The 27,370-nt window shown below is 36.3% G+C and overlaps 1 protein-coding gene across 1 annotated transcript in view; it reads left to right on the top strand.

The window, feature by feature from the left end:
• The first annotated feature begins 2,548 nt into the window (after window positions 1-2,548).
• CC2D2B (coiled-coil and C2 domain containing 2B) overlaps window positions 2,549-27,370 on the top strand; it is a 90,743-nt gene continuing 65,921 nt past the window's right edge. Inside the window, exons 1-12 of the mRNA XM_065920050.1 lie at window positions 2,549-2,590; window positions 4,607-4,667; window positions 6,078-6,154; window positions 6,514-6,580; window positions 8,158-8,252; window positions 9,509-9,707; window positions 12,678-12,814; window positions 12,913-13,041; window positions 16,272-16,481; window positions 20,655-20,752; window positions 25,279-25,419; window positions 27,119-27,224. Of these exons, the coding sequence (XP_065776122.1) occupies window positions 2,549-2,590; window positions 4,607-4,667; window positions 6,078-6,154; window positions 6,514-6,580; window positions 8,158-8,252; window positions 9,509-9,707; window positions 12,678-12,814; window positions 12,913-13,041; window positions 16,272-16,481; window positions 20,655-20,752; window positions 25,279-25,419; window positions 27,119-27,224 (1,362 nt within the window). The remainder of the gene's footprint in view (window positions 2,591-4,606; window positions 4,668-6,077; window positions 6,155-6,513; window positions 6,581-8,157; window positions 8,253-9,508; window positions 9,708-12,677; window positions 12,815-12,912; window positions 13,042-16,271; window positions 16,482-20,654; window positions 20,753-25,278; window positions 25,420-27,118; window positions 27,225-27,370) is intronic.

Raw genomic sequence — 27,370 nt, forward strand, 5'->3', positions numbered from 1 at the left:
TTCCTCTCTTCCCCCCACGCCCCCGCCAAGAGTTTGCCACGACAAATTTCCAATCACAGAACATTTTGTTTAACTCTTTATTTTAACGCGGCGGTCAATCACTGGGAAAAGAAGATAAGACCATGTAAAGTTTATTATTATTATTATTAAGCAACGATGACATGACATGAGTGAGCGTGTCCAGCATGCCCTATTTTAAGATTGAAAAATAAATTGGTTACACTAATAGCAGGTTCCGGAAGGAGAAAGGAATCCCCCCCACCCCCAACCCTGCATATTCCCGGCGGTCTTTTGAGATGCCACACCCAAAGCGCCTGAACTCAAAGTATCTCTCTCCTCGCGGCAAGGCAGAGGCAGCGCAGAGCGAAGCAGGTCGCAGGCTCCCAGGCGCACCTGGACGGCGTGGGCGACCGCACTTCCACGGCCAGCTGGGGAGTATCCTCCACCAGGAACACCTGCTCAGAGGCGACTCGGGTGGTCACCCCGGGCCCGCGCAGGCCGGGGAGCGTGCGGCCGAGACTTACCCGGATACAATTCTTCACCAGGACGAGAGATGTGGAGCTGTCACGATCCAGGCCAGCCCGCTTTCAGATCTCTTCCAGAATAGCCACCAGCGCAACTGCGGCTACTGAGGCACAAGCTCAGCGGCGGGTGATCAAAACCGGCGGCTCCCACCAGGCACGCTAGGCGGAAACGAGGGTGAGTCCCAAGCCCTGACAGCCAGGTGAGCAGAAGTAGCGCACCGAAGATTCCGGAAGGCACGGGCTCGGCGCGCGCTCCCGCCAGGCTGGCTGAGCGGCCACATCGCGCATGCTCCTGGACCGCCTGGACGTCCAGCCCTGAGGAGGAAGAGCTCCGCAGGCTTGGGGTACGTGGGATGCAGACGTCGCGAGCGCTGCGGGGCGGTTGGTGACGGCTCAGAGTCCGTGGTGAACTGCGCGTCCTGACTTCGCCGCCCAGGCGTAGCGGAAGTGCACCGACCATCCAGGTGAATGTCTTAATGACCCATAAAATGTCCTTACTCTTCCCTGTCGGACACTCCAATATTTTGTCTGGTTGCAGCCCTACTCTGTGGAAAGAGCCGGCGGAGTCCCCAGACTACCAGGACCAGACCCGCATGGGCCAGAGACTTGTAGTCCCTAAGATCTGGCCCATCCATTAGTCATCACCTTTGGGAATTGATCAGGCTGAGAACCATTCCATCATACAGCATTCGAGAGCAGTGCTTGATTTGTTTCAAATCCAGGTTCGTATTATTGAGTCCCTAGCTGAATACTTTGCTAGGATTGGTGGAGGGCAGATGAGTTCAGTGCCCAACTCTCGTCCTCACTTTAGAGCAGGCAGAAAGTGAGCTTGCAGGGTAGGCTGTAATGAACAAAAAATACGTTATTATCAGTGCTGCTGCTGCTGCTGCTGCTAAGTCGCGTCAGTCGTGTCCGACTCTGTGCGACCCCATAGACGACAACCCGCCAGCCTAGTGGAGATCATAAAAGGACCAGAGTCAGGGGGAAAAAAAATCCTGGAAGATGTGTGGTTTGAATGAGGCTTTGAAACGTGGAATGCTCTAGATTAAGGGAAAGCTGGAAAAATCAAACAATGGAAATGCCAGGGAATATAAAGAAGAGTTTGGTCTGAGTATAGCTGAAGGTTTATTTTGAAGAGTGGTGAGCAGGGCTTAAAGTGGGGAAGTGGACAGAAGCTTTCCTGGCCTCACTTAGAGAAAGGTGCTCCGTTTTGAGTTTCTCTCCAGCAGGGACTGTAAGTACAGGCGCCAACATACATGTTCAGGTTTAAATAAAATACAGCGTTACAGGACTTAACTTGTGTCCAGTTTCTAGACCTCATGGTTCTCAGTACTCTATGGATTAGTACATTTTTATCAATCCTGGGATGAACTTTGTGGGTAGTAAAATTATATTGCATTGTGTGTTGGATATAATCTTTCAAAATATACTACAATTTTTATAATTTGCTTTGTCACCTATTCAGTTTTTATGTATTATAATGCCAGAAGTTTCAAGGGACTTAGACCCAATCTTTCTTGACCTACAGAAACAGGTTGTGATGTTTTCAGGCTTAGTTCTGAGAACAATGGATGATTTAATTTTGATGCCTTTCAAAGATATGTACAGATTCATGAATCAGAAAATCCTTTGTCAAGACTTTGTTCCTAGGTTTTCTTTTAGAAAATAAGATCACAGTTAACGAAAAGATACTAATTTTCAGACTTAGGTATGGAACACATGGAATTCATGCCAGTTTTTGTGAAACACTGTGAAATAATTCTGTCTCACACTTAACTGTAGAATTTTTTGGTTAAGTTCCACCTTTTCCATATGCCAGTACCAGTAAAGATTAAATATTACAGATGATCAATAACTAAATAGTATTAAAGGCAATAGTGTGTTTCTTTTAGTTTTTAGTTAAATTAAAAATTTTACATAGCATAAGTTTATCTTACACATCAAAATAGTTATTTTCTCTCAGTAATGTATCATTCTTAAAAATATTTCTTATTTATTTAGAAAGTGGAAATGAGAGAACCATCATGAAAAAGATTTCAAAGAGAAAAGAAGATATTTTTAGAAAAGTAAGGTATTAATGGAGTTTATAAGGATTGTGATTATGCAAAATAGCTCAATTATAAATGTAGGATAATCTTGGAAAAAATGATGTATTTGGTTTTATATACAAATCATACAGTTCATATGTTAAAAAATAATGTGAGAATTTAAGGGTGATGTACTGTTTGATCTGTCAATTATGTAATTAAGAGTATTAGAGGTGAATTATTTATATATTTGCTTATTTATTTGTTCCCTTATTTAAATATTTATTTATCTGTTCTCTTAGCCACCCACCCAGCAATCAATTCCCTACTTTGCTAAAAAAAAAGATGTTTTTCTTTTTTTTAGTCAGCAAGTAAAACATTTTTAGGACTGGTATCTACATGTCACCTGCAATAATTCCAATTAAGATTCATATTTTATTCCTGTCTTCTAAATGGGGATGGGCAGTTATGAAAAGTATATCCAGCATGTTGGGTGATATTATTAGGAATTAAAGGAGACCTCTATCACTCAGTGGCATTGATGTTCCATCACACCTTCAAGGTTTGCTGTCCCCTTGGTCAAGAATAAAAGTAGGTATTTTTAATTTTGTTGAGGAAAATGCTGAAGGTTTATTAAGAACAGAACATCTTAATTCGTATTGACCTTATTCAGCAATTCTTAAGTGTGGTACAGAAACCACTGGTGGATTTTGGAGTTCTTTCAGAAAGTGTATAGGCTAAACTTGTAACTATGGTCATATCAATACCCTCATGCCAATACCCTGCTTTGGCTTTTGACTCGAATCCATGTTTTTACTGTGATTATAAATCTGATGTGTGTCTGCTTGTGCCTCCCATTCCAGCTGCACACTAGTTTGGTTAGCATGTACAGTTGTTGTTTAAAGGGTCTTTTGCTGTTCTGTTTTTTTGACTTAAAATGAAAACCAAACCTATCCATATTGTGCTGAAAAAGAGTTTAACATTGCTAGTATGGTTTCATTTTGGAATATTGAGGTTTAAAAAGTGGTGGAGGAGATAAATGCTGATTTTAACATGTTGAGTTTTTGATAATGGTAGGATATTCAATTAGAAATACCATTAGGCAACTGGATATACGGTATTCAGGAGAGCAGTCAAGGTTAGAGACACATTTAGGAAGGCATGGGAATATATACATTCTGCAAAGCCTTTGAATGTACCCACATTTAAGCTATTAAGAGAAGTGTGACCAATGAAGGCTACAGGGAGTAAGTGACCAGAGAGGTAGAATGATAGAGGACAAGGATGGGGAAAGCTTTTAGAAAGTTATCCCATGCTACAAGTAATAGCTAACATTGATATGGTGTTGAGTTTCAAAGTATTTTTATGTGTTTGATCTCATTTGATCTTCCTAAAAGATACATGAAGTAGGCAATATATGAACACTAAGAACTAACTACTGGATTTTATCATTAAAATGTCCTTTTAAATATTACAGAGAGCAATTTCTTAATTTAAAAATCTCCTGTGTGTAAAGAGCTCATGCCTGCATGCGAAGTCACTTCAGTCATGTCTAGCTATTTGCGACCCTATGGACCATAACCCACCAGGTTTCTCTTTCCATGGAGTTCTCCAGGCAAGAATACTGGAGTGGGTTGCCATGCCCTTCTCCAGAGGATCCTCCCAACTCAGTGACTGAACCTGTATCTCTTCCTTCTCCTGCATTGGCAGATGGATTCTTTACCTTTAGCGTCACTTGGGAAGCCATAAAGAGCTCATACCAACTGATATAAGAGTGAAATTTAAGAAAATAGGCAAAAGATATGAATTGTCATTTTAAAGGAGATAGCTTTTGAAGGGCTGCTGCTGCTGCTAAATCGCTTCAGTCGTGTCCGACTCTGTGCGACCCCATAGACACCTGCCCACCAGGCTCCTCTGTCCCTAGGATTCTCCAGGCAAGAACACTGGAGTGGGTTGCCATTGCCTTCTCCATTCGAAGGACTGATGAACTTATGAAAAAATGTTAAATGCCGGAACAAAAAGATGCAAGGTAACCCTACCCCTCTTTTCTTGCAGATGTCAGAAGACACAGATAACACTGCAGGAGAAGAAAATGTAGAGAAGCATCTCCAAAAAGGTTCTCAATAAGTATACCACGGCTCTGATGCTGCTGGGCTTTATTTTTTTAATATAGATGACTAATCCTACCCCACAGTTTCGTTTGGGAACACAGTGTCTTAAAAGATGAGTTCAAACAGAAACTAAACTTCCTATATAATATTTAATACGAGTAGGCATGAGGAAATAATGGTAAAGTTAGTGCATGTAATAAAATTAAATTTTGTTTCCTCTCTTTTTCTCTGCAACATGGAAAATTTCCTCATAATTCAGACTGTGTTCAACCATAAAGATACAGAGATCTAGAACATGCTTCAGGAAGCTTCAGATCTCAGGAAGAAAGATGTATAAACAATGGTCTATCCCTGCTTCATTCATCTAGCACATATTTATTAATCACCTACTATATGCCATGTGTCATTCTAAGTTCTGGGAATAGAGTATAAACAAACCAACTAATAATTTTTAAATTATATCACAGAATACTGCAGTTAAGAATGAAGATGTTTGGGGACTTTCCTGGTGGTCCAGTGGTTAATACTGCACTTCCAGAGTGTATGGGTTTGATCCCTGGTAGGGGAACTAAGATCCCACATGCCTTATGGCCAAAAAGTTAAAAGAAAAATAAGAAGGTTCTCATGACCTACACTGATTTAGCTTTATGCTCACCATTTATTTTCACCATTTTCTATTTACCATTAAGTACTCAAAGGCAGGGAGAAGAAAAAGAAAAATACAAGGCAAAGTGACCATTAGGTCCTCCATTTTCTGTGCCTAGGACCACATGACTCCCGTCCTTCTCAATCCACCTGATGGATGAATCAAAAATAATCCATGGCTTAGAGTGCACTCAGCAGCTGGAGCAGTCTTTATACTCAACAGGATTGTTTCATTTCCTGTAGGAGCTGGCAGGAATTGGGGTCAGCAGTATTATACTGAATTTTCAGAACTGACATAAGTGGTTAAAAATGAGTGCCTGAAGACTTACCTTTCTTTTTTTCAGATTCCTTCCTCTTCAGTTTAATCAACTTGAAGTATTGATATTTATTTATTTTGTAGACTATAGAGCAGATTATATAGAATGGCTTTGATATTTATTTTGTAGACTGTCTACAGTTTATATAGAATATTACTGTTTTCATGGATTTTTTTTTTTCCTAAAAGGTAAAAAAGGTTTCTCAGCAATTTTTTTTTTCTAGCCTAACTGCAAAATTCAGTCCTGATCATGGATCATTCCAGATGAAAAGGAGGAAGGGTCTAAGCTCTGTTTCCTAGATTCTGAACTCTCATGGGGCAGTGATTTGATCTTTATAATTGTCATGATCCAAAGAAATGCATATTAGTTAGCTATTTAATAAGTACTCTATTGCTGTTTAGTTATACTTTAAGAAAGTGTCATGAGCTCTGTATTATGTTGGCTTCTTGATAGATTTGAATGTAGAAGAAAATCGAAGCATAATAAAAACTCTGAGAGGCAAAGTAAGAGAAAAGCTAAAAAATGCCAAGGTAATGTTAATTTTTTTTTCTTTCTTATTTTCAAATTTACTGTTTAATTGCAGCATGTATCATGGTGAACTTTTCTTTGTCAGAAAAGAGCTAAAATTCAGTTTTAACATAACTCCTTAAATCCAAAAAGCTTTAGATTCTTTTCCTTGCTTTTTTTCCTTCAAACCTAAAGCCAAGAAAAATTAAGTGATTTACTTGTGGTCACTATATATGACATCTCAGGAGAGAAGATGTATATACTTTTTTTTAAAAGAAAAACATTGAGAAGTCTTTGTTTTTATTCATTTTTGGCTGAAGACTTATGAGCATGATTAAATCTATATATGTTTTCCATACTCTTCATTTGCATTATGTTTCAGATTAATCAAGGTGAAAAATCATCAACTCAACTGCTCATTGATAATAAGATATATCAGTGGTCTAAGGTGAATAGCTCTTTTTTAACTTTTTAAAACAGCTTTATTGAGATGTACTTTACAGAGCAAAAATTCACCCATTTTAAGTGTACAATTAAGTGAATTTTAGTAAACTTACAGAATTATGCAGTCAACACTACAATCCAATTTTAGACCATTTTTGTGACTCTTGTGCCAGTTTTCACTCACTCTCTATTTCTACTTGACATTATTTTTTATCCTAAAAAATTATAATACGGTATTTTAGGTGATCCCTGACTTACAGATTTTGTTCTAAAATCCAATGTGTAATCATATATTTGAAACTTGAAATGACAAAACATTTTGAAAAAACTGTGTTATTTAGAGTTACTTAACAAAAAGGTGCAAACTAAAATGTCTTCTTTAAGGTAGAAGTTTTATTCCTCTTTAATATAACAGATAAGTAGTCCAGGCAGCTAGGTGGAGAAGGACATGGCAACCCACTCTAGTATTCTTGTCTGGAGAATCCCATGGACAGAGGAGCCTGGCAGGCCGCAGTTCATAGTGTCACAAAGAGTCGGACAGAAGCGACTGAAGTCGGATTGAAGTGACTTGAATGTACACACACCAGGCTGCTAGGAGAGTTCTGCCTCTTCAACACTTGGTTTCCATCCCTGAGTCCAGTGGCAAAACTCCAGGGTTTTCATTTGCTGGCCAAAGGCAAGGCAGGAGGAAGAGAGCCGTAGGATTGCAGATTGATCTCTTGCAGGACAAGACCTGCAAGTTGCACACCTTATTTCCACTAAAAGAACATGGGTGCATTGTCTAGATATCTAGTTAAAAGATTCTATTATTAGAGATAGGAAAAAAGACAATCATGAACAACTGGTCATTTTGCCATAAGCAATGAGAGTATTAAACCCTACAAACTTTAAAATGCAATGATCATTTCTTGGGTTTTTACAGAATTCATCTGTGTCCTCTTTGTAGTGTCCTTCTTGGATTCTTAGTACAAATTATTTTAATTAACTTTAAAAGTAAAAACAGACTAAAGAAAAGATGTTTCTATATATGTTATTCATTCAACAAATGAATAAAAGTGTGCCTAGATTGGATATAATTTAACCATAAATAGTAAAAAAAAAAAAATAAAGAAATTTGTCAAGATCACTTCATTGATCGTCAAGAAAAGAGGTGAATAGGAAGAGAAATTGGCTTCTAAGAATTTTCATTACAAACTACTAAATTGGCATAACTGCTCAGGAAGTTGAGGATTTTAGCAAATGACTTTGCAAAGACAAAGGGAAGTAAAAATATATACTGACAATTTATATATAAGTATTGTTGAAAGTTAATGGGCCAGCTAAGTTGTAGATACAAATAAGATATAGGATAAGCTTTTGTATTTTGCATATTTTTAAATTCTTTGGCTCCTAGGAACTAGCAGTTTGGTTGATTGACTGATTGATAAACTGATTCTTCTCCCAAATCTCTCTAAAAACAATCCATTAAATGTATCTGAGAAAGAAGTGATAGGTGATTTACATTTAAAAGATTCCTTCATGGTATTGAAAAGTGAGAGTCTATTTATATTCATTTCAGCACTGAATACTGGCTTACTGTTGTTTAACCCACAGGCTGAAGTTCCACTGGATGAAGGTCTTTCATTTTTCGTTCTGAGTGGTGAAGAAGACTCAGCTATAGGCCAGTCTGCAGAGCAGGTTGGATTTGTTCCTCCTGAAAATATAGGCAGATTTAGTAGGATAGGGTTTATGAAAGAGATTTACATGGTCACAAATAAAAAGCTGGGATTTAAGACGAGAGCTTGATATTACTCAGCTGTCAGGGCAGATCTCAGCTCTGAAGCCAGGTTTAAAGCCCTACCAGGGGTGCAGTAAAGGTAGCTTGGAAGGTACAAAGAGCTCCTCTTTGTGGTTGAAATCTTCAAAGAGATCCCCTATGTGAAGATACCTCAAATCTTGCTCAAGGTGTCAGTGTCATATCTTGTTTGACTTTTGAAAAAAAAATGCCACAAAAATTTCTGATTTTAAAATCTTTTTTGATTTCATGACAGAGATATATACAGAAAGTATGATGATGCTATGACGTGATATGAACCTAGGTGATACTTTACCTTGTTACTCAATTTTGTCAGAGTTGATCAAAGTCATGCAGTTATCTATTCAAAGGAATTTTATGATTAATTCTTTTTATTTTAATTATTTATCCCTAAATGTATGTTTTCGAAAATTAAGGGATTTTTATTTATATGACTCACATACTCTGTCTCCTTCTTTCTTTCAATATATGTGGATTTTAAGTTAGACAACTAGTCATCTAAAATGGTGATTTTTTTGTGTGTGTGAAGAGACATATAAAATTTCTGATATATAAAAGTATATGTTTTTACATTTAGTAATCTACTTCAATATCTCCATTGTTTGAAACTTTTATATATCATATTTCAGAAATAATTGATCATCTGTCACAGACTTCTACGTGTATCTTTACTTTACTTGTTTTTCTTAAATAGCATCCTGAAAAGAACATGACTGCTCCACGTTACCTTAAGTAGTACTGCTTTCTGAAAGGTGAAAAAGATGGGGCTAAAGATCACAAGGCTTGATATCCCTAGACTTTGCTCTGTACTATGAATTCTCAACAATTGGACTATCATAGTCCAATATCTCAGAACATTTTTCCATAGGAGAGGAGAGACTTGTGGTTCTTTTTCAGTAGTGTTTTGTTGAGAATTGCAATGAAGGGCTATAGGAAAATCATAGTTTCTGATATTAAGCCTTAAGTGAGTTCTTCAGTGTTCAGTGAAAGTTCATTGTAACATGGTTTCAGTTTGAACTTGAACTGGGTGGCATAGATCAGAAAAACTTGATGGCAGGATTTTAGTACATTTTATTTATCTGTACATTAATCATTGGGAATAAGCATGTATACTTATTTTTCTTTTGGGATTCAACAGAGATCAGTAAATGGTAGTTACCACAAACATTTTTCACTTGATGATGATTTACAGAACTGTTCTGAGGGCCAAGATGAAGATTTTGTGGAAGAAGTCATTTTCCCAGATTTACTTGAAGTAAAGGCTGCTGATTATGAAGATGACCAAGAACAAATAAAAAAACAACAGGCAAATATTTTTATTCCAAGTAGTTCTCCAGGTAAAGTTTTTTCATGATAAAATATTCAAGTTATTAATGAATCATAGTATAGGATAATAACTTCTTTGTATGGTGGATAGATAAAAAGTAATGATCTAAAATTATAGAAAGTTTTCTGTATTCTTTGTGCTTTCTCTGAGTTTAAGGGAACTGGTTAAAAGAGCTCATTCATCCTTGTGTGTGTCTGTGTAGGTGTCTGTTTCTGTTGTCTGTTTATTTGACCTTCTGGTAGACTTTCAGTTCAGTTGCTCAGTCATGTCTGACTCTTTGCGACCCCATGGACTGCAGCATGCCAGGCCTCCCTATCCATCACCAACTCCTGGAGTTTACTCAAACTCATGTCCACTGAGTTGGTGATGCCATCCAACCATCTCATCCTCTGTCGTCCCCTTCTCCTGTGCCTTCAGTCTTTCCCAGAATCAGGGTTGTTTCAAATGAGTCAGCTCTTCGCATCAGGTGGCCAAAGTATTGCAGTCAGCTTCAACATCAGTCCTTCCAATGAACACTCAGGACTGATCTCTTTTAGGATGGACTGGTTGGATCTCCTTGCAGTCCTAGGGACTCTCAAGAGTCTTGCCAAACACCATAGTTCAAAAGCATCAATTCTTTGGCGCTCAGCTTTCTTTATAGTCCAACTCTCACATCCATACATGACTACTGGAAAAATCATAGCTTCAACTAGATGGACCTTTGTTGGCAAAGTAATGTCTCTGCTTTTTAATATGCTATCTAGGTTGGTCATAACTTTCCTTCCAAGGAGTAAGCGTCTTTTAGTTTCATGGCTGCAGTCACCATCTGCAATGATTTTGGAGCCCAAAAAAATAGTCAGTCAGCCACTGTTTCCACTGTTTCCCCATCTATCTGCCATGAAGTGACTGGATGCCATGATCTTAGTTTCCTGAATGTTGAGCTTTAAGCCAACTTTTTCACTCTCCTGTTTCACTTTCATCAAGAGGCTCTTTAGTTCTTCTTCACTTTCTGCCATAAGGGTGGTGTCACCTGCATATCTGAAGTTATTGATATTTCTCCCAGCAATCTTGATTCCAGCTTGTGCTTCATCCAGTCTATAGTGTTTCTCATGATGAACTCTGCATATATAAGTTAAATAAGCAGGGTGACAATATACAGCCTTGACGTACTCCTTTCCCAATTTGAAACCAGTCTGTTGTTCCATGTCCAGTTTTAACTGTTGCTTCCTGACCTACATATAGGTTTCTCAAGAGGCAGGTCAGGTGGTCTGGTATTCCCATCTCTTTCAGAATTTTCCACAGTTTATTGTGATCCACACAGTCAAAGGCTTTAGTGTAGTCAATAAAGCAGAAATAGATGTTTTTCTGGAACTCTCTTGCTTTTTCAATGATCCAGTGGATGTTGGCAATTTGATCTCACGGTTCACATATTGTTGAAGCCTGGCTTGGAGAATTTTGAGTGTTACTTTATTAGCGTGTGAGATGAGTGCAATTGTGCAGTAGTTAGAGCAATCTTTGGCATTGCCTTACTTTGGGATTGGAATGAAAATTGACCTTTTCCAGTCCTGTGGCAACTGCTGAGTTTTCCAAATTTGCTGACATATTGAGTGTAGCACTTTCACAGCATCGTCTTTTAGGATTTGAAATAGCTCAACTGGAATCCATCACCTCCACTAGCTTTGTTCACAGTGATGCTTCCTAAGGCCCACATCACATTCCAGGATGTCTGGCTCTAGGTGAGTGATCACACCATCATGATTATCTGGGTCATGAAGATCTTTTTTGTATAGTTCTTCTGTGTATTCTTTCCACCTCTTCTTAATATTTTCTGCTTCTGTTAGGTCCATACCATTTCTGTCCTTTATCGAACCCATCTTTGCATGAAATGTTCCCTTGGTATCTCTGATTTTCTTGAAGAGATCTTTAGTCTTTCCCATTCTATTTTTTCGCTCTATTTCTTTGCATTGATCACTGAGGAAGGCTTTCTTACCTCTCCTTGCTATTCTTTGGAACTTTACATTCAAATGGGTATATCTTTCCTTTTCTCCTTTGCTTTTGACTTCTCTTCTTTTCACAGCTATTTGTAAGGCCTCCTCAGACAGCCATTTTGCTTTTTTGCATTTCTATTTCTTGGGGATGGTCTTGATCCCTGTCTCCTATACAATGTCACCAACCTCCGTCCAGAGTTCTTCAGGCACTCTATCAGATCTAGTCCCTTAAATCTGTTTCTCACTTCCACTGTATAATCATAAGGGATTTGCTTTAGGTCATACCTGAATGGTCTTGTGGTTTTTCCCACTTTCTTCAATTTCAATCTGAATCTGGCAATAAGGAGTTCATGATCTGAGCCACAGTCAGCTCCTTGTCTTGTTTTTGCTGGCTCTCTAGAGCTTCTCCATCTTTGGCTGCAAAGAATATAATCAGTCTGATTTCAGTGTTGATCATCTGGTGATGTCCATGTGTAGAGTCTTCTCTTGTGCTGTTGGAAGAGGGTGTTTGCTATGACCAGTACATTCTCTTGGCAAAACTCTATTAGCCTTTGCCCTGCTTCATTCTATACTCCAAGGCCAAATTTGCCTGTTACTCCAGGTGTTTCTTGACTTACTACTTTTTCATTCCAGTCCCCTATAATGAAAAGGGCATCTTTTTTGGATGTTAGTTCTAAAAGATCTTGTAGGTCTTCATAGAACTGTTCAACTTCAACTTCTTCAGTGCTACTGGTCAGGGCATAGACTTGGATTACTGTGATATTGAATGGATTGCCTTGGAAACGAACAGAGATCATTCTGTCGTTTTTGAGATTGCATCCAAGTACTGTATTTCAAACGCTTGTTGACTATGATGGCTACTCCATTTCTTCTAAGGGATTCCTGCCCACAGTAGTAGATAAAAGGGTAGGCTTTAGTGGTAGAGTATATGATAGTCCTCTTTTGCTTCTTGTTCGGTCAATCCCAGTTTACTGTTTTGGACTTGAAAGTAACATCTAGGTTTTGTTATTAAGTGATCAACCAGCTTAAACTGCCAGAAGATATGATGCCACGCATTTTAGAAGAAGAAGGATTCTATATTCAGAAAAAGCCAGAAATATATAAAAAGACCTGCAACAAAATGGAAAATCGCCTGCTTAAACTAGAAGAGGCAAGTTCACACCTGATAAGCTAAATCACCACTGGCAGTATGCAACATTTGTTTTTAGTGTAATATTTAATTACTATATTCTTAAATATTTTTAATAGGGAAAATGTTGGTTTGAAGAAAGTGGAGAAATAATGTCATTACCTTCACCTATTAGGCGGTCATGGAATTTCAGACTAAACATAAGCAAGGAACCTTTAAATCCAGCCCTGAAGACCACATATAGAAAGGTAACCAACAGTTTATTTGTGATTATGTTTAGAATTCTTGTAATATAAATTATAACTTGTATATTTACTTGTATACTTATTTTGTTAATTCACCATTTGAGGATATTAGTAAGTCTAGTAAAGGCAAAACTATGATGAAATATTAAATAGCCATTAAGATTTTGTTTTCAAGGAATATTTAATGATCTGGGGAAGAGCTCAGAATGTGAAGTTAAAAAAAAAAAGCAGAAGGTGAAATTTCATATGCTCCTATCTTTATAAAAATAGATAATGAGTGAATGAATTTATCAGTGAATAATACATACATATGTGTGTATATAGATTAAAAAGTCTGGGAAACATATCAGAGTTAATAATTATCTTTGGATAGTAGGACATAGGCTTATTTTTATTTTCTTTCTTATACTCTCTTCTAGATTTCAGAAATGAATATATATTGTACTTATAATCAAAGAAGCAAATTTTATGTGTATTTCAGAGCACATTATGAAAATTAGCAATTCATTAACCTAATGAAAAGAAATATTTAGACAGAAATAGTTATATTAAAAACTGGGCATGAAAAAAATTTAAATAAGAATTATGTACAAAAACTTAATTGCTCAATCACTTGCCTTTGTTGTTGTTGTTCAGTCACATAATTGTATGACTCTTTGAGACCCCGTGGACTTCAGCACACCAGGCTTCCCTGCTCTTAACTATCACCCGGAGTTCACTAAAACTCATGTCCATTGAGTGATGATGCCATCCAGCCATCTCATCCTCTGTTGTCCCCCTTCTCCTCCTGCCTTCAATCTTTCCCAGCATCGGAATCTTATCCAATGAGTTGACTTTTCCCATCAGGTGGCCAAAGTATTGGAGCTTCAGCTTCAGCATCAGTCCTTCCAGTGAATATTCAGAACTGATTTCCTTTAGGATTTACTGGTTTGGTCTCCTTGCTGTCCAATGGACTCTCAAGAGTCTTCTCCAACACCACAGTTCAAAAGCATCAGTTTTTCAGCTCTCAGCTTTCTTTATAGTCCAACTCTCATATCCATACATGACTACTGGAAAAACCATAGCTTTGTCTAGATGGGCCTTTGTTGGCAAAGTAATGTCTCTGCTTTTTAATATGCTCTGTAGGTTGGTCATAAGCTTTCTTCCAAGGAACAAGCGTCTTTTAATTTCATGGCTGCAGTCACCATCTGCAGTGATTTTGGAGCCCCCCAAAATAAAGTCTGTCACTGTTTCCATTGTTTCCCCATCTGTTTGCCATGAAGTGATGGGACCAGGTGCCATGATTTTACTTTTCCTCTTCTAGTAATTATATGCCTTTTGTAGTCAATGCCTTTTCTTAAAAAATGCATTTCTGTATTTCTTTCTTTTTTAAAAAAAATTGATTTATTTATTTTAATTGGAGGCTAATAACTTTACAATACTGTAGTGGTTTTTACCATACATCGACATAAATCAGCCATGGGTGTACATGTGTTCCCCATCCTGAACCCTGCTCCCACCTCCCTCCTCATCCCATCCCTCATATTCCAGTAGCTGCAACATTTTAACAGCAAGAGCATTTCATTCCTTATAATGCTGATACTTCTCAGCCTACACAGAAAATAAGATTTCTCCCTAAATTGAAGAGATTTATACTTTTGGAGGTTTCCTTATCTTTCTTTAACACGTGAGAATCTTCTTTCTACATAATATATGCTCTCTTTTCTTCTCCACAGTCTCTGTTTATTTCTCAGAGAATCTAGAAAAAATTTTTTTAATTCCTTATATCATAATATGTTTTTAGTATCTTTATGCCACTTATAAATTTATTTCAGGATTTTCTAAAAATACACCAAAATTTCTTGCTGCTAAGAATATCTTTTACCATTTTACCATACAAAAATGCATTTAAGCTTTAATTAGTTGTCCTACTTTTAAAATTAAGACAAATACAAAGATTTTTTATCATGAACGAGTGTTGATATTTTTACCAAAATTCCTTGCTGTTACCCGTATTTGGAGTAGACAAAACCTGTAACAGTTTTACCTTCTGTTTTTAAATTGGCTTGTTGTACTTTCTGATGAGTATCTGTTGGCTCTTTCAGGTTCTCTTAACAGGACGGTCAGATGTTTCATTGCTTCTTTCGGTTTTTATAGTCACCAATACTATGCAGATCTTGCTGTTAGTGGTTTTTCTCCACTCACTTGTATTTTTGGATTCAGTGGAGATGTTTTCAGATGCAATTTTGTTTAAAATCTTGTCCATGGATTTTTGGTTTTGCTATCTAGTTACCCTGCTTGTTTTACAAAGATATTTGGGAGTACAGGCATATCTCTGAGATATTGCTGGTTCACTTCTAGACCACCACAGTAAAGCAAGTCAAATGAATTTTTTGGTTTTGAAAAATTTCAAAAGTGCATGTAAAAGTTATATCTACACTAATCTGTAGTTTATTAAATATTCAATAGCATTATGTCTAAAAAACTCAGTGTACGTAACAGAATTAAAAAACACTTTATTAACAAAAAAAAACACTTTATTGCTAAAAATGCTATTAATAACTGTCATCGGAGCTTTCTGCTCTTTTCTAACTTCATTCAAGCTAATTTCAGTGTTTCATGGACTCTTAGAGTTGGGAATAAATATAAGTGTCACTTCACCAAGCATGTAAACTTGAGTATTAAAATTCATTCTGTAGCACCATTCTTAGCAGGTAATATTCTGGAATTAGTGTCAGACAAATACCTCTGCCTGCCTTTCCCTTCTGTCTTCTCTACAATTTTTATTATGCACAGCCAGCTATGGAGGCAAGGTTCATTTGGGGTTTCTCACTGGGAAAGAAAAATCTCAATGCTGTAAGGGCCATTGGAGCAGAGATAATAGTTTGCGGATTAAGTCTGGCTCCAGATGATTATTAGATCATCACATTAACAAACTCTTGACCCACCAGTTCTAAACACCACTTTTTTATCATGATCCTTTAGGAAATTACTTGGGGGCTTATAACTTGAAAGTTCAGCCTCTGCACAGAGTAGTAAAGTAGATGACCATTTATAGTAAGGTGATTAAAAATGCTCCAGTATAAATATATGAAATCAAGGGCTATAATCAGTTTTAAGAAAGGAGCAAATAATTGTTTTTTGCTTTTCTGTATCTTCATTTTCTTACAGTTAGCATGTTACTTTTATAAGGAGTTACTTTAATTAAAAAAATAGAATCAAATTAACATTATGTAAATACTTTTCTTTAAAAGGCAGTGAAATCTGATCTAGAAAGCTCTGTTAGGAACAAAATGGAAGGTCAAAGGGAAATGTACCAATTAGATCTCAATATAGTGGGTTTGCAATTCAGTCATCATCCTCTCTTCAATCAAGAACAAGTATTATGTGCTAGGCTGCTCCAACTTTATGAGTGTTTTCAGGAGAGGCAGAAACAGAATTTACCACAATTGCTTTATGAGAAGGTAAGCTTGGTTTTCATTACATTTACTTTAATGTAAATGAACCTTTAATATTGAAAGGAAAAAAAACTTCTTAGTACAGAGCAAGTTATGGTGGAATATTCCCTTAGCACTACAACTATTTAGCCAAATAAAAGAAAGCTTGATTTCAGTTTTTCTGAAAAGAAATTGTAGGAATTAACTGGCCAGGGAGACAGACTCAAACATATCCTGCAGGGTATTTAGCATTTATAAATAGTTTGTTAATCAATGGTACTTCTTGATCCTATGACTCAAGAAGAATATTTGAAGTGATTACTATTTAAAAGAACCAAATGACTATTTCAAGTCTTGTCAGAAAGTATTTTTGATAAAAATATTAATGATCCTGAACCTTCTGTAGAGTTTAATATGAGAATGATTTAGCCAACTAGTCATCTAATGACATGCATGTATGTGAGCGCTTGTGTGTGGGCATGCGCGTGTGTGTTTTTGTGTGTGTGGCACATGCACTCAGTCATGTTCAACTGTTTGTGACCCCATGGACTGTAGCCTGCCAGGTTCCTCTGTCCATGGAATTCTTGCCTGCATGCATGTTAAGTAGCTTCAACTGCGTCCGACTCTTTGCAGCCCTATGGGCTGTGGCCCACCAGGCTCCTCAGCCCATGGGATTCTCCAGGCAAGAATATTGAAGTGGGTTACTTCAGGGCATCTTCCAGACCCTGGGATCAAACCTGCATCTCTTATGTCTCCTGCTTGGCAGGCAGGTTCTTTATGGAAGCCCAATGACATCATAAAGGGTACATAAAGTCTGAGGAGAAATCAAAGAAATATACCCAGTGACTACTTTTATAAATTTGTACCTCTCGTTTAGACTGTATGCTGAATTTTTGATACATGAATATTTTGTTAACTAGTGTTCTCTCTGAAAAGATATTCTGATAGGTCTCATTCAGCTAATTAATACACTTAAATATTTAGTGAGGTATTTAGTTAAATAATCAAGCCTAGTAGGGTCACCAAGACATTTCAATAAGGTAAAAATGAATTATACCTTAATATATTTGCTTTTTAAAGTACGAGTGTAAAAAAGAGGACTTAATCCATTTGATTGAATTTTCATGTAGCAAATGTGTGGGAGTACTTCCTAAATGAATCCTATGAATTAATAAGGTCAGAATATTTCCTAAAACAAATGAATATTTAGTCTAAAATGACTAAAATGGTCATTTTAGTTTAATATGACCATTGTTTTTTTGAATGAAAGAACCAACTCTGAAACTAATATGTAGGTCATTGAAAATATGATTTGTCTATTTAATAGTTTTCCAACACTGTTGTGTAATCCTTGAGGCCTGGTCTAGCGATAGCAATTTTGTTTCACTAGAATACTACCTATTACTGTACATAAAAACTCATTTGTTTTTCATGTAGCATGGCTTTCTGTGTAAAATAATATTGAGGGATCATTATTTGCAACACTTTTATTATATTAATGATTCTTAGGAGCCAAAAGTAATTTCTTAGTTGCTTTTTACTTTTCTTCACTTTATGTAAAATGTGCACATTTATTTATTTATTTAAAATGTGCACATAAACATTTTCTCCAGTTTCCTGGTAAATTGTAAAAAGAGAAATTTGATAGGGCATGTGTATGCCCTTCTAGAATGAAAGAGAACTGTAGGAGGGAGGGAAAAAGGCCAAGGGTTGCAGGGTGTGACCATTGGTCTTTTACCAAAATACTGATTTCTAATTTTTGCATCCCTTTAGTTCCTTGATGTGAAATATTTGGCTCTGCTCATTCTCGGTATGTTCAAACGAAGTTCAAAGTAGTAGGAGACTCAGTGATATCCAAGATTTATTAAACTGCAAAATGTCCTGTTATGTGAATGTGAATTCCACTTAAAGAATACAGAGAAATATTGTAGACAGTATGAAAGAGTAGAACGGATCCTCAGTTTTGCAGAGTTCTGCTGTTGTTCCCTCTAGTTTACACAAGAGGGAAATTGCACAAGTAATACAGGAGTTCATTCCCACTGTAAGAGACTCAGTGTAGTTTCACACTGTGAAAGTCCCACTTCAATCTTCACCTCATAGTTTAAACTACAGCTTTAAAGATCTCTTTTCCATGTTTCTCTGTATATACATATGCCATGATAGATTTTAAGATAAATAAGATCTTCTGGTACGTATGATTTGGTAACTTGGCTTTTTAAAATTACTTCTGAGTCTTGCAGCTTGTCCCATATCACTATATATAGACCCATAATATACATGTATTTTAATATGTTCAATCACTCCTCAGTCTTGACACTTCTTATGGTCATGAATGACTTCATGAATGACTTCATAAATGACTTCTTAGGTCATTTCCATCTTCTTACGGTTACAAATAATAAAGCAGTGAACATCCGTGTATCTATGTATTTGAGCACATGTGTGAAAACTTCTGTAGGCTAGATTTGTAGAAGTGAAAGTTCTTGGTCAAGAGTAAGGGTGCATGAAGTTTAAATTTTTAATCAGAGTAATGAATTGCCTTTCCAAGAAAATTTTTCTGTTTTGAGTTTCCACTGATAGTACAGGACAGAGCTTACTTCCCAGAGTCCTAACCAATAGTTGATATTACTTGCCCAGTTTTCTGTATAGCTTTGTTCATCTTTATAAGAGTTTTCATATATATATATGTAGAAATATATATATATATGCACATATAACTATTTACACATGTACATACACACACATTGCATGTACAAAATGTATATCTTTTGAATGTGTTTTAAATATTTTTATCCCATTCTGTTACTTGCCTTTTGACTTCATTTTTCCTATCTCTTGCAAATATTTAAAATTTTATGAGGTCAAATCTGTCAGTTTTTTCTTTAGGGACTTTAGGTTTTGTTGTTCACTTATTAAATTTCCTAGAACAGTTAGCATATTTTTGGTTACTTGTCATATCTTTGGTTACAATTCACAGAAAGCTCTCTCAATTGCTTTAAACAATAAGGAAAAGGTATGACTTTCTATATCAAAAGTTCCAAGTTAGGGCAGTCCTGTAGTTGGTTAATTTGATGGCTCAACAATATGAACAACCCTGACTTTTCTAAGGACAAATACCTCCTCACTGGTTTTTTCCTAGAATAAAATTTGTGTGCTCTTATAGAGTTGATCTTCCATATGAACATTAGAATTAGCTTGTCAACTTCTATTTTAAAGATTCCCCTACCATTTTCACTGCAGGTGCTTTGAATATGAAAGTGTTAGTCTGTCAGTCACGTCCGATCTTTGCGATCCCATGGACTGTAGCCCACCAGGCTTCTCTGTCCGTGGAATTCTACAGGCAAGAATACTGGAGTGCGGAGCCATTCCCCTGTCCAGGAGACCTTCTGACCCAGGGACTGAGCCTGGGTCTCTTGCATTGCAGGCAGATTCTTTACCATCTGAACCACTGGTTATTATATTAATTTTGAAAGAAATTTTATCTTTAAAAAATTGAGTTTCCTCATCCAGGCATGCAGTATGTCTTCACAGTTGTTGAGGTCTTCCCTTTTGTCTTACAGGAAAAGTTTATACTCATTGACTCCAGTCTTGGAGTTCCCACAAACTGTCCCTAACTGTGATAAGCTTTTTCTGCCTATCCCTGTAATAGAGAACAGTTTCCCCTGCTTTTATTGCTTTGTTGATATTCTTTGTGGATGTTTCTCTTTGTTTTATAGTTTCTTCAGTATATTTTGTTGAGTTTATTTTATTTATTTTCCTACGTTGCTATATATTTATTCTTTTATAGAGAGATGTAGATGTAGATATAATTATAAAATACTTACATAGATATGGTTGTGATGATGGCAGTGGATATGGATAAAGACAGATATCTTTTCTGTAACCATGAGATATTAGGTAGAAGATAAAATAGATTTCTGTGTTCAGTCTTCTATCTTGATTGATTGACATTTCTTTATGTTAATTGATCAAATGACTACCTAGAAGTTTCATGGTGTAATGTTTATTTCTTAGCCAAATACTGAGGCTCTTTTTCAGTTCTGCCCCAAGGTACTTTTATGAAATATATTTCGGAAGACAAGATAGTAATACAAAAAAAGTATACACTTGTGTTTCTGCTGCACATACTTAGACCTACAGGTGAATTGGAGTGATAGTAACATGAGGATGAAGTGTACCAAAAAAGCTCTTTTGTTTTAGCTTAAAGCCCTGACGGATGCTACCAAATTAGCAAATGAAAATTCGGAAATAAGCCAGCTGACCAGAAAATCTTTGCAGGATTATTATTGGCAGATAAGGTAGGTTTTAGGACATTCTTATACTCATCAAGCATTTATTAAGGAGCTTGTTTAAACAAAGTATTGTACTATGCTGTGGAAGATGTAAAATAAGAAACTAAATATCCTTACTATTTTTAAAATGGAAATATAACTGATTTACAATATTTTGTTAGTTTCAGGTATACAGCAAAGTGATTCAGTTGTAATTTTCAGATTATATTCCATTATAAGTTTTATGAAATATTTGCCATTATAAGATTTATCAAATATAATTCCCTGTGCTAAGCAGTAAGTCTTTGTTGCTTATCTATTTTTTGTTGTTGCTTATCTATTTTATGTGTAATAGTTTGGGTTAACCCAACACTTCTAATTTGTTCCTCCTTCCCTCCTTTCCCTTTGGTAACCTTAAGTTTCTTTTCTATGTCTGTGAGTTTGTTTCTGTTCTGTATACAGATTCATTTGTATTATTTTTTAGACTGCACATATAAGTGACGTTATATAGTATTTTTTTACTCTTTTGACTTGCTTCACTAAGTAAAATACTCTCTAGGTCCATGCATGCATGCATGCTAAGTTGCTTCAGTCGTGTCTGATTTTTTGCAACCCTATGGACTGTAGCCACCAGGTTCCTCTGTCCATGGGATTTTCTAGGCAAGAATACTAGAGTGGATTGTTTTTCCCTTCTCCAAGGAAATCTTCCTGACCCAGGGATCAAACTTGCATTTCTTATATCCTCCTGCATTGGCAGGCAGGTTCTTTACCATTAGCGCCTCCTGGGAAGCCCCTGTAGGTCCATATGCGGTTGCAAATTATAATATTACATTCTTTTTTATGGCTGAGTAATATTCCATATTTGTGTGTGTGAGGGGATATACACATCTTAAACCAATCACCTGCTGATGGACCCTTGGGGCTTATTTCCAGCTGGCTGTTGTTAAGTACTGCTGCTATGAACATTGGGGTACATGTATCTTTTCCAATTAGAGATTTCCTTTTTTCTGGTATATACCCAAGAGTGAGACTGCTGAAGATCCCTAGTCTTTAGACAGTTAAATAAATGGTTCCAACTTTTTGTAACATTTTTGTGTAAAAATATTTAATAGAAATATCATATGAAAGTAGTTGTTGTTTTATTAATATGATCTATTTATTTAAAAATGTATGTTGATTAAAAACTATTACAAATTTACTGATACCTTTCAGTTGACTTGAATCATGTTTATCTCAAGTGTTTGTATGTTTGAGAATTAGTCTGCATACACATATGTGCAAGATATATTATTAATTTAGTCTAAAAGCAATATTCAGTGAGTATGTAGAGTTAAGGACCCTTATTTTTAAAAATGGTCTACAATTTGGGAATCATTAGCTAATAGACTAGTTAGGAAGAGAAATTAGGAAAGTATAAAATAATTGGAAAAATAATTGAAAGACAATCCATAATTATGTGTCAAGGAATCTCCAAAAGCAGGAAAACTCTGGGAGGTACTTATTGGGTAGAAAGTTAAACTTACACAAAGATATGGACAACTCTGAGTGATTTGATAAAGAATTTCTCTGACTCCTTGCCCATTGACCTAAAATGGCTCTACAAATTCTTAACCACTGGGGGCAAGTTGTTTTAAATAATTGGGTTTCCTTGAATAGCCTAATTCAGTATAAACATTGTTACTTAAGGAAACTGACATATGCCTTGTGCAAGTACTGACACATAGTGAACCATCTCTGTAAATAGTAGTTGAATCGAATGAATAGAAACCATCAGTCTTTACAAAACAGTAAATTACTGTTGTTTATAAGGTTAAGTAAAACTTAAAGCCAAAAACACTCATTGGCATAAAGAATGCTGAGGAAGTAAGGAAGGACTAAGGAGCAAAGAGTGGTAAATATGTGGCTAAGTCTCAGTGAGCAGTCATGTAATGATGTTTTACAGGGCATAAAATTAGTTCACAAAATGGCTTAAAGGTAAGACATAACACCATAAAACTCCTAGAAGAGAGCATAGACAAAACATTCTCTGACATAAATTGTACCAGTGGTACAATTAGGTGTTAAGTCTGTCTCCCAAGGCAATAGAAATAAAAAACAAAAGTAACCAAATAGGCCCTAATCAAACTACAGACTTTGTACAGCAAAGGAAACAGACAAAAACAAAACCAAAAAACCCCCAAGAAGACAACCTATGGAATGAGAGAAAGTATTTGCCAATCATGTGACTGACAAGGGCTTAATCTCCAAAACGTATAAATTGCCCATACAATTCAATAACAAAAAATCAAACAATCCAATTGAAAAATGGGCGGAAGACTTAAATAGAAATTTCTGTGAAGAAAGTGTAAAGATGGCCTGTAGGCCCATGAAAAATACTCAACATCACTAATTATTAGAAAAATGAAAATTGTAACTACAATGAGGTACCACCTCATACCAGTCAAAGTGGCCATCAATAAAAAGTCTACAAATAACAAATGCTGGAGAGAGTGTGGAGAAAGGAAATCCTCCTACCCTGTTGGTGGAAGTGTGTGTTGGTGTAGCCACTATGGAAAACAGGATGCAGGTTCCTGAGAAAACTAAAAATAGAATCACCACGTGATCCAGCAATCCCACTTCTGGGCATATACCTGGGTAAAGCTATAATTCAAAAGATGCATGCACCCCTATGTTCATAGTAGAACTATTCACAATAGCCAAAACATGGAAATAACCTATAATAAATGTCCATCGACAGATGAATGGATAAGGGAGGATGTGGTACATATATAAAATGGAATAGTACTCAGCCATAAAAAAATGATGCCATTTGCAGGTGAAACTAGATTGTCATACTGAGTGAAGTAAGTCAGAAAGAGAAAAACAAATACCATATGATATCACTTCTATGTGGAATCTAAAGTGAACCTATCTACAAAACAAGCAAACTCACAGACATAGTGATCAGACTTGTGGTTGCCAAGTGGGAAAGGAGCAGAAGGGACTGGGAATTTGGAGTTGGTAGATGCAAACCATTGCATTTAGAATGGATAAGCAAGAAGGTCTTACTGCATAGTACAGGGAACTGAATACAATTTCTTGGGATAAACCATAATGGGAAAGAATATTTTTAAAAGAATGTATACACATGTAAAACTGAGTCACTTTGCAGTACAGCAGAGATTGGCACAATATTATAAATCAACTATACTTCAATAAAAAGTAAAAACAGTTAAAATATAAAACTTTTAGAATGGAGTAAAGAATGGAGAAGGGTAAAAGTAATTAAAGATATTTGCATTGGTGATTAAGACTTTAGTAAATCAAGGACTTACATTTTAACTTACAACCTCTAAAGGAAGAGAATAAACAGATATAGTTTCCAAATCAAGAGGAAAATGAGATAATAAAAAATACTCAACCGATTCAAAAGAAGGCAAAAAAAGAGAAAAGGGAACATAGAAAATAAGACAAGGAGAAAGCACAAAAGAAAATGGTGAAGTTAAATCTAAATATATCTAAATGGGTTAAGCAACCCATTTTTATATAGACTGGATTATATTACTTTGGTATTCAAGTAGTATACTCACTATCCCATCAGGCAAAGTACTTCTAAATTTGAAGCAGTAGTTCTGATTGTTAATCTGAAAAAAGTATGATAAATATACTATAGAATGTCCAGAAAACCTGGGAATACATGGATTTTAGTTAGACTACTTTTGAATAGTGAAAAATCTTAAAGATGCATGAATCTCTAAATGGAATTTCATTCTCTGTGTGACGATGTGAGTAAAATGGGGAAAAAAAAAAAGCAAAAAAATGAGGTGGGGAGCCCAGAAGAGTTAGTGCAATGAACTGTTTGAAGCCATTTGTAATGACGTGTAGCTCTAATCCTCCAACATGGTTTTTTTTTGTTTGTTTGTTTTATTGGAGTCTGGTTGCTTTACAATGTTGTGTTAGTTCCTAGTGTACAGCAAAGTGAACCATATCTGTATATGTCTCCTCTCTCTCGGATTTCCTTCACATGTTGGTCACTGCGGGGCACTGAGTAGATTTCCCTGTGCTGTACAGTAGTTTCTCGTTATCTATTTTATACACAGTATCAAATGTCAATTCCAGTGTCCCAGTTCATCCCACCCACCCTCCTTTTCCCCTTTGGTATCCATATGTTTGCTCTGTACACCTGTATCTCTATTTCTGTTTGTAAACAGATTGCCTATACCATTTTTTTTCAAATTCCATATGTTAATATATGCCTTCATATGTGCTATTTGGTTTTGTCTTTCTGTGTCTGATTTACTTCATTCTGTAGACAGTCTCTCAATCCATCCGTGACTCTACAAATGACCCAATTTCACTCCTTTTGTGACAGTAATACTCCATTGTATATATGTACCACATCTTCTCTATCCATTCCTCTGTTGATAGACATTTGGCTGTTTCCATGTCCTGGCTATCATAAATAGTACTGCAGTGAACATTGGGGTGCATGTGTCTTTTTGAATTCTAGTTTTCTCTGGGTATATATATGCCCAGTTCACTAACGTATTTTTAATCTAACATTATTGTTGTAGTAATACAAAACAACTCTATAAGTTAGAAAAGGAAAAGGACTTTTCCCTACTACACAGTATATTACAGACTTGGAAACAGATAAAATCCCTTCGACAACGACAAGGGTTTACAAGCACTTCAGTAAAGTTGCAGTTTCAGAGGTGAGTGGCTGCTCTGTTTGTTCTTATAGGTCTTCTGAGGAGTTGCCCACTAATCCCTGAGAATTAACAGAAACTGGGAAAAAATCCAGAAGTTATTCAACTGCTTGATGTAGTCAACAAAGAATTTGTATCTTGAATATAAAAACAGTAGTTACAGCTTTAAGACAACTGTTTTCCAGAGCACCTGCACCATTTTCTATTCCCAACAAAGTATATGATATCAAAGAATCTCCTTTTTAAAAGATTAAAATTTAAAGACTAAGCTTTATACTGAAAAGTGTAAATCCCTGCCATCTGAAAGTATTCCAGATGACTGGGGTTTTGCTGGACTACTAATGGAAGAGGAATAATAGTAATACCTACTTCGTAGGGTTGCTGAGAGAATTAAGTGAGTTAATATGTGTAAAGTACTTAGAACATTGCCTGGCATGTACTTAGTAAGTACAGTGTTCGAGTTAGCTGGGAGTAATTGTAGTAGTTGTAGTAGTTGTTCGTGATGGTGGTGGTAATAGTGGTAGAAATAATAGTAGTACAGTGGTAGTAGTTGGTGGTGCTGGTGGTTCTCATAGAAGTGGTAGTAATACAGTAGTAGTTGTTGTTAGTGGTGGTGGCAGCAATAGTTGTAGTAGTGGTAGTAGTGCAGTAGTAGTAGTTGGTGATGGTGGTGGTGGTCATTGCACTAGTGGTAGTAAGGTAGTAGTGCAGTAGTAGTAGTTGGTGATGGTGGTGGTGGTCATTGTACTATTGGTAGTAAGGTAGTAGTGCAGTAGTAGTAGTTGGTGATGGTGGTGGTGGTCATTGTACTATTGGTAGTAAGGTAGTAGTGCAGTAGTAGTAGTTGGTGATGGTGGTGGTGGTCATTGTACTATTGGTAGTAAGGTAGTAGTGCAGTAGTAGTAGTTGGTGATGGTGGTGGTGGTCATTGTACTATTGGTAGTAAGGTAGTAGTGCAGTAGTAGTAGTTGGTGATGGTGGTGGTGGTCATTGTACTATTGGTAGTAAGGTAGTAGTGCAGTAGTAGTTGTTAGTGGTGGTGGTGGTGGTGGCAGTCACTGTATTGGTAGTGGTAATGTCATGAATTCCTTACTGTTTACGCATAAACCCTAAGGAGTATACCTGATTTACCACTTACTGTTGCTATAGTGTCTTGCCCTTACACATGCTCATGTTCACAGCTTAAGAAATATGAGAGGGACTTGCTTGGCCCACTTGGGCCACCACTTGCTTTGTGGTCCAGGGATTGACTCCACACTTAACCATGCAAGGGGTGTGAGTTCAATCCCTGGTCGAGGAACTAAGATCGTACATGCTGCCTGTTGTGGCCAAAAATTAAAAAAAAAAAAAGAGGAAGCATGGGTTATGCCCTTAAATTTATATCTTCCATCCCCATTGGTTCCTTATTTTCATCAGAGAGGTTTCTTAATATCCTTAGAAAGGGCGTAAAAATACTAACAGTAAATTAACTGGGCTTCTCTGGTAGTATTTAATAAGTAGGGAGAAATCTGTGAAAACTGAGAACAAGCTTATGAAATTTTATATTTATATGATATATATATGTGTGTATCATAGTGATAATTTCCTTGGGATGTAAAATTAATAAGAGATTGTGATGTATATGTGTACTGTGTTGGCACAATCTCTAACAACTCAAATAATTCCATTATTTCTGCTTTAAATAATTCTACTTTTTATTAATTAGGTTGAAAATGAATAAATGTGATGAACAAAAACAAGAATTGTCAAAAATGTGGGGGACTGAGAAGAAAACTGAAGGAAAAGCATTTAAGAACAGGAAGAAACAGGAGGTATTTACACTGCAAAATAACATTCAACTCATCCTAACTGGTTATAATATTTGTTTGATAGAATAATGATAGAATAGGAAATCTTGATATTTGTAATAGTTACCCAATGAAATGACAAATAAATAAGTTTAATTTTAAGAATAATT

Source organism: Muntiacus reevesi, chromosome 2, assembly GCF_963930625.1.
Source record: "Muntiacus reevesi chromosome 2, mMunRee1.1, whole genome shotgun sequence".
NCBI classification, from domain to species: Eukaryota; Metazoa; Chordata; class Mammalia; order Artiodactyla; family Cervidae; genus Muntiacus; species Muntiacus reevesi.